Genomic DNA, 8,172 nt, shown 5'->3' with positions numbered 1-8,172 from the left:
AGCAACTAGGACTTTGCCGTACACAGAGCTGGGGGGCAGGTTGCAGAAGGACTCCCTGCAAGGGGCCCTGGCACTGAGGGAATAGAACAGCTTGGTGGATCTCAGACCCTCCAGCACTTGGCAGAATGAGAGAGACCCCAGGGAGCCCTGTTTTCCAGTACAGGTGCAGTGAACAGAGATATTGAGACAAGACTAAACAGGCGCATGGCACGTGATATGATCCGTAATCTCTCCTAAGGCCAGTGCGGCTGCTATAGAGCCCGGCCAGTCACATACGCTTTCTTTTTCTCCTTCCTATTCCACACCCTAACCTATAGTAGTGAGCTGCAGCCTCATTTGGACACACACCCCAGGCCAAGACATGCAACTAGTCTGGTCCTGAAAGGTTCCGAGTATCACCAGCTCCATGGAAGCCAGCCAGACTTAGCTGTGCTGAGCACAGGTTCAAAAGCAATATAGCCCGATCACGTCAAGTACCAGACAGAAATATTCTGGGAGAGGACTCAATTCAAGCAATAGGAGAGCAGTACAAGATGGATAAGCAGTGAAACAGTTAACAGTGCTGGCATATTAAATAGCTTCCTTAGAGATCAGAATCACCTGAGCTCAGTTTCTTCCTGTTGTTGTTGTGTCAGGCTGTCTGCAGACTTAGACAGACATTACTCCAGTTATGCAGAGGTCACATTTGCAGGCTATCTTTGCAGCCACAGGTACTGAGAGAAATTAACTGTACAAGGCGAGTGAGCGTCTTTTATTGGACCAATTTCTGTTGGTGAAAGAGATGAGCTTTTGTGTTTACACTAAGCAATTCTTCAAGTCTCTGAGGCTGAATGCTTGTCTCCTTCCCCAACAGAAGTTGTCCAATAAAACACAGTCCTGCCCACCTTATTTCTCTGATACCCTCAGACCAACCAGGCTGTAACAACACTGCAAACAACTTAGCCTTTAAGGCTATGTCCAGATCGCAGGCACTTTATCCTGAAATAGCTGCTCGTGTCTATGCAATGCACCCATTGTCAAGTAAGTTTGAGATAATGGGTGTAATATTACAGTGTGCCTGTACACCTCGTTGCAGGAGGAGTACAGGGATGTCTAAAAATAGGGCTTTATTTCAGTATGAGGAGCTGTTTAGGCAGGTTATTTCAGCACATGGTGCTATTTTGAAATTCACTCAAAATATGCTATGCAATTTGGGTAGTGCAAATTGAATAGCTTATTTCGAGCTTAGGGCACAGTGTAGACATAGCCTGTTTCCCTTGCCCAGCTATTCCTACTGACATCAGTGGAAGTTTTACCAGACTGCAAGGGAAACAATTACATCAAAGCTGGGGTGTTTTTTCCACAAAATATCATCCTTAGTAGCTTCAAAGAACAAGCAGCCCTTTAATACCTTAGGCTATTTTGCCAAGCTTCACCAAACAGGTTCAGCTGACCCCTGCTTTCACTGTATGTTAACAAATGTAAGGCTATGTAGTAGTGTCTTTGCATACCAGTGGTCTGTCAGGCATTAGTCATAGAGGTGTGTGTCTCTTGTGTGATATTTTAGCATCTATAAGAGAAGCTTCTGCTTCATTACATTGTGCTTCTTGGCTTGTAAAACATTTCTCACCCACATCTGTATTTGTTAGTCTGTTCAACACTGTGAACTGAATTTGGGGGGGGGGGGAATCTATTCCCTGGGTTCTGACTCCCCATCCATGCTGAGACAAAGCATTTATGGCTAAGCAATAAAACTGGTGATTAAGGGGATATTTGTTTCCATTCCACTTGATTATAATGTGTGTCAGACATTAAAGCTCTCCTGGGATGCAAGCGATAGAAATTGGGATTAGCTAGGTCTGTGGATCCTTTAACATGAAGGGATATGAAAGGACACTACTGGTCTCAAATAATTTTTTATTTTAAAAGAGTTGATGACTTTGCCCTAGAGGAAAGCAGGTCAGGCTGGTACAGTCAGAAAACTGTCCTCTGGAAGCAGGTTGTGGCCTTCCCCTGGTGAGAATGCTAATGCAGACCAGACTCTAGTAGTGTGACTCTGTGTCCTCTAGCTCTGATCTGAACTTCATAGTATTTGTGGCACCCCTGGAAACCAGGGCTGAGGTGTTCTTGGGTACTGTGAAACAGGCATGTGGGATGCATGCAGAGCTGGCTGTAGGCCAGACTTTCTTCAACTATGTTCCACACACCACTGGTGTTCCATGGACAACTCCCAGGCTTGCCACGGTGGCATAGCAACAGCATGCGGGGCATGTATATATCTTCTGTTGTTGAAACCAGATACAATTTTATTACTTCCTTGCTAGGATACCTCATTAAATTGCTTCATTTTGTTTTTGCTTCACATATTGCAATTTTTTTTAAAAAAAGAGAATTTTCATAGGTGTGCCATGTTACGTTGCTTTGGTGTTCCGGGGTCTCAAAGGTTTAAAAACACTGGTGTAGGCAAGGAGTGGCAGAAGGTGGCATGTTTTTGTCATAGTGAGGAGGGGTAGCTGGAAGGTGACAGGATGGGGAATCAGGGAAAGTGGGGAGAGGCTGGTAGGGAATGCTGAACTCCATTCCTGGTTCAGATTTTGTCTGGGTGAATTAGTATTCGTGATAGCTGCCAGGTGTCCGACAGCCAAAGCAGCAGCATGTTGGCCTTCAACCCTCTTGTAAGGCCCATTCCTAGAGTGGGACTGTAGCTGAGTGTCCATCAGGGCTCATTAGCCACTGCACTCCTTGAGGGAGCCAATTAAGACCCATCCTGCTGGTGGCTTTAATGCTGTGGACCCTTTCCTAGAAGGATCTGTCCTGAGTGAAACTTCTTCTATTCTCTTTTTTTTTTTTTTCATTCTGGAACTTTGGTCATGGACTGCCTCAGTACAGATGTCCCCAGCATGTGCACATGGTTATACCCTGCTCTGGTTAAACAATGGGCACTGGGTATCAAAAAGCAGGTGAATTACTCACCTGACAAAAATAAACCAAACGAAAAGGATTAAAGATGACAGGTCAGCTCGCCTGCCTTTACCAGCCTTTTCAAAGGCAACTTTGTGATTGGCTTTTTGCAGAGTTCTGAGCCTCAGGGTCAGGCTCGTCACTCCTACTGTTCTTTTCTGTTTGCAACCTGCCGTGTGTCGTCTTTCAGAGAAATATGGGGTGATACAGCTGACTGCTTCAGTAATGTTGCATGTTGCATGGAGCTTTTCTCTCCAACATCAAAACAGGATATCCCATCCCTCAGCCTGTGGCCCTCAGGGAGGGAACTTCTGAAGAAACTGTGTGGTTAAAATAAATTTTAAAATGAGGGGCCAAATTCTCTGGTATAACTCCCTGACTTCAGTGATGTTACATCAATACAGTGTGTAACCTTATAGGAATATTTTGCAGTGTTTTCATCCCAAAGTACTTTATGAGCTTTTGGGCCCAATCCTGCAAAAAAACTGAGGGCTCATCTTTCCATGAAGTCAGTTGGAATTGAATGCCCCCAGCCTCTCCTGAGAGGCTGAGCATCTTGTATAAATAGGGTATGATCGTACATCTTTCCCTTTGCCGTTGCAATGCAGCCATCACTGGGGTTAAAACCAGCAGGTGTTTAACAGCATATAGCAGCCCCACACAACAATTAAGGGCAAGAAGGAAGGGAAATACTGTGGCTTAGTGAAATTAGGGGGGAGAGTCAAGAAGACCGATAGTAACTATTCCACTTTAAATTTCCTCAAGGTACTAGGGTAATAGGCCTGCTCTTTTTTAAAATAAATAAATAAATTCAGGGGCATTTGTTTGCATGAACAGAAATGAAGCTGTCAGCTTCACATCTCATTCAAAGGCTTACCCTCATGCCTTTCCCTGACTCAGTGGCAGTGGGAGAGAGCTTCTGTATATGACTTTGCACCCAAGTGAAACAGATCAGTGAATGTGCTTTGTCCATGCCCATTTAGTAATGCAGGTAAAGGAATGTGCTATGTTATTAAAATTGGAACAGTGCTAAATATCTTCCCTTTATTTCTCTGGCTTGTTGGCTCTCTGTGCAGGGTTACCTTCCCTCGTCCAGCACCCTGGGGACCTGACCGGTCCCAAACCAGGGAGTTCACTGGCCCAGGGGAGAGCAATGCTGGCCCCGCTGCTGCCAGCCTCTGGGCTCTACTCCTAGCTGCCAGGTTCTGCTCCTGGTCGCCAGTCCCCTGGCCTCAGGCTCCAGCTCCCAATCCTGGCTGCTGAGCTCTGCTCCCAGCTGCCGCCCGTATCTCCGGTCCAGTAACATCTGTTATCTTGCTGCGCTGTTTTTCCTTATGAGTGCTCCAGGCCCAGGACACCACAGGGTCCCTGATGGTGCCAGACCATGGATGCTCTCAGAACAGAGTTGCAAACTGGAGAGGTCTAACCTGTACTTCTGTTATCTTGGGCAATTGAAATCTGAGACCAACTTTGCTTTTGTGTCACACAAAGAACATGCTGAGTGCTTTATAGATACTGAGCTGTGAAGACAATGGGCCCAATTTTCAGTTTCTTTGTTTCTGTCATTGGGGCCTGGAACAGGGAGCAAAGGGCATGAATTCACAGTTGTGCTTCTAAAACTAGAACAGCCCTGAGGTGGAGATACCCAGGAGGGTGAGAACTACAGCTCCCAGCATGCCCTGGGCCAGGATTTGGCCTTGACACAGCCCAGCCTTTGTCATAAGTGGCCTCCGTCTCCTAGGGCTCAGGTCACGGTGAAGGAGGTGGGAGGGTGGCTGCTAAGCTTAGGGGCCTCTGGCTGGGAGGAGCCTCAGCCACTGCACTTGGGGTCTCTGTGACCACAACCACTCCTCCCCGCTTCTTAGTCCTGGGACCCCCTGCGGCAGGGCAGGTCAGAACCCACATACCATGGTCCCAGAGACCACAGGATGGGCATGGTATAAGACCATGAGCCCTTGAGGATGTATGAGCACAGAGACAAGCCTCCCACTGAGGTCAGTGGATGCTGGAGCAGGACTCTACCAGTGTTTACTTAAAAAGAAGCCCTTAAAATAATAGCGTCAGCCTTGTTTTGTGTGGTGGGGGAAAGCCATTGGCACTTCACTGTTTGGGCTACCTGCCTGATTTCAGCTGAGCCTCTCCGCTGTTAGGGGCACTGGTCTGCAGGGGTGGGGGGGAAACAAAAAACCAACACGGGACCCCAGGTGGGCAGAGTTGCCAGAAGACAGGACACCAGGTTCTGAAGGGGCCTCCTGGATCTGTACAATGCCCCTTGCTCCTGCACCCGATAACTAAATATCAGTCACTTTAATCATGAGGCCCCCAAACCCACCAGTGTGCAGAAGCAATTAGCTGCAATGGTGGAAGCCTTGACTTCCGGAACCAAACGGGCTCACATTGGGACATTGCCAGCACCCTGGTGAACATCAGAGGGAACAAGGCAGCATGCGACCCTTTGAGCAGCAGGTGCAAGGGGTTGTGCTGCTGGCTGAATGGGTTCCATGACACTTCTAGCTGTGGTAAATGGGCTCCCTGGCCTGTGATTAGTGGAATTTAGCCAGGAGGAGGCACTTCCAGAAGTGTGTGGTGGCAAAGGAAGAGGGGGGATTCATGTTGGATCCCTTCCTGCTCTGAATGACGGGCTCCACTAAAGAGCATGGTGCCAATATCTCACCCTGCATACTTTTTAAAGCAGTTACCCCTTGTCATTCATCAGGGTTTTCCAAGTCTGAAAAAGTGGGTCTGTCCCAGGAAAACTCATCACAATTTTTTACAGTGCTCCGGGACTGCTTGTTTGCTCTTAAGCAGGTAAAGAAATACCGAGGTCCTTTCCACCAGCTGAGACTAATGAAAAGGCGGGGAAAATGCTGTTAGGGATAAGTTTTGCTCTCCTGTGCAATTCCCCAGAAGCCCCACAGTTGCAGCATGATAGGGCATCATATTAGCTACTTTATTCTCCATGACATTCTGTCCTAAATTGGTAGCATTTCTGTGTACACAAAAGCTTCTGTGTTGCAGTTCAGAGGGCGCTGCATTTCAGCAATTGCCTGTGTGAGTTTGGAAGAAGCTTTGGGATGACAGTTGCTGTGTAAACTGAGTAGGTAATAGCCGACCTAATGCAGGTTAGGGCATTCAGCCAAGTCGCTGAAATGACTTACAACATTCACCACTGCCACAAGAGCATTGCAAGGCTAAGGGCAAAATGTGTCAGAGTTCCCTTTCAGATCCAGAGTATGGCCACAGTAAGATATAGAATGCAAGTGTGCATTAAAAAGCAGTTTAATCATCAAGGCTACCCTCAGCCTCTCCCTGCTCAGGGTGAGTCCATAAGCACCTAAATAACTTCTGAGAACAGAACAGAGGCTATTTAACACAAGCTGTGCTGCTTAACCACATAAGCACAACATGGTGGAATTGCCCTAATGTGGATGCAGTGATATTGATAGAAAAATGCTTCAAACATGTTCCCTTTCCCATGTGGAAACAGCTATACCAGTATAAGCACCTCTTAGCACTGGATTGTGCAGGCATAACTATTTCAGGTGGTTTGGGTTTTTCAAACTCCTTGAAAGCATTACTGGTGTAAAACCTGTGAACAAATCAGGCTTATGCCCCAAGTGTTTTTGAAAATGTTACTCTGTTTGTGCAGTGCCTCTAGACGTAGTATGGGGTGGAAAAATACAATGTCATCTGAGCCATTCCCAGACACTAACACACTTTCACAACTGCCCTACGCAGCATGGGGCCCAACTCCATTTTACAGATGGGTAAACTCAAATCGGGATTAAGGGTGATCTTTTTAAACCAGACAAAGAGATTTGGACACCCGGACACCAAATGTCTGGGGCAGCTTTGAAAATCTCAGCTGAGTGACTCACCTCAGGTCACACAAAGCCAGTGTCAAAGCTGGAAACTGACCCAGCTGGTCTGACCTTCATGCCAATGTCTTAACTACTAACAGCTCTAACTAGTTCACCCTCCTGCCCCCAAGCCAAAATTTAAAATGGCCTTCACTTGTCAGTACTTTACCATACAAACCCAGCCCAGCTCTTTAATAAACCAAACCAAGGCCTTTTCTTTGGTTTATTGTATAAAATTGCCTTTATTAAAAATTACATGATTACACCATATTTCAAGCTACCACTAAGAGTGTTAAAATAGGGCCAACATCCAAAATGGGGCAGGGGGCAGGAAAATATCTTCAATGCACTGGGAAAGGGGAGAGAACAGCTGGGCTCCTGGGCAAGGTGTGTAGAGGGGAGCGAGGGGTGTGGTGGTGTCCCCAGAAGGAGTGGAGCCTCAGGAGGAAGGGGCAAGGTAGGTATTGCACTGCCCTTCCATCAGCAATAAGAGCCTGCCAGAGTATGCCACCCAGTGCTCTGGTCACTGCTGCTCCCTCAATAGCAGCAGTGGGTGGGAGCCCTGGGGCAGTTGTCCCCTTCCCCACCCAGCAACTGTTGCCTTAATGAGAAGATTGAACAAGGTGCAGGTGTGTAATGTTAAGCATGTGACCATTCCACTGCAGCGAATGGACCTATTGGACTTCAGTGGCTTAGTCACGTGCCAGGCTGAATCAGGGCTCAATGCCTCTTCCATATGTCATAACCCAGTCACTTAGGTGTGAATAATGAATGTAAAACCGAGCTTCAGCACAAGGCCAACAAGTCAAAAAATTCACAAATCGGGGTGTTAGGAAAGCTAAGGCTTTTTTCTCGACTGCAGGATATTCAGTCACTGCTCAGGCCCCACAGTTAAGAGGCAAAGTCCAAAACAGAAGAGAACGAGTTGCAGAGTGTGTGGGAGGTGCCCCCAGTGCCTGTACCACTGTTCTGCTGGACACTGGGTCTGAGAGCTCTGCTTGAGCCCTACCATGTGCTCGGTGATTTGTTACACTTCTGTAGAGACATCCATTAACCTGGAAGATACGGAAACAATCCAGGTAGTTCCAGTGATGCCAGCCCAGTGCCCTGCTTACAAAATAGTGAGCAGGGCTGGTGCAAGATGTTCTAGCAAAGTTATCTTATGACAGCAAGTAGGGTTTCAGTTAAAAGACTTTGTGGAAAGAAACAGCTGTTCTAGCATATTAAATTGAGAGGGTGGGTGGAGAAATACCCCAATGGCAGAACACCACCCTTCATTAGGGCACATCATGCTGGGACTTTGCAATTCAGTTCCCTCATGCCCCCATTCCCTTCTGCAGGTGGGTTTCCTAGCTGGGCTAGATCTCCCATG

The 8,172-nt window shown here is 47.2% G+C and overlaps 1 protein-coding gene across 1 annotated transcript in view; it reads right to left on the bottom strand.

The window, feature by feature from the left end:
- Positions 1-7,023: 7,023 nt before the first annotated feature.
- The window catches only part of ANO9 (anoctamin 9), a 37,638-nt gene continuing 36,489 nt past the window's right edge, over positions 7,024-8,172 (bottom strand). Inside the window, exon 24 of the mRNA XM_074997944.1 lies at positions 7,024-7,855. Within this exon, the coding sequence (XP_074854045.1) occupies positions 7,828-7,855 (28 nt within the window). The 3' untranslated portion in view covers positions 7,024-7,827. The remainder of the gene's footprint in view (positions 7,856-8,172) is intronic.

The sequence above is a fragment of the Carettochelys insculpta genome, chromosome 6, assembly GCF_033958435.1.
Source record: "Carettochelys insculpta isolate YL-2023 chromosome 6, ASM3395843v1, whole genome shotgun sequence".
NCBI classification, from domain to species: Eukaryota; Metazoa; Chordata; order Testudines; family Carettochelyidae; genus Carettochelys; species Carettochelys insculpta.
Note: the sequence above shows the minus strand (reverse complement) of the source record. Positions and strands in the feature narration are given on the sequence as shown.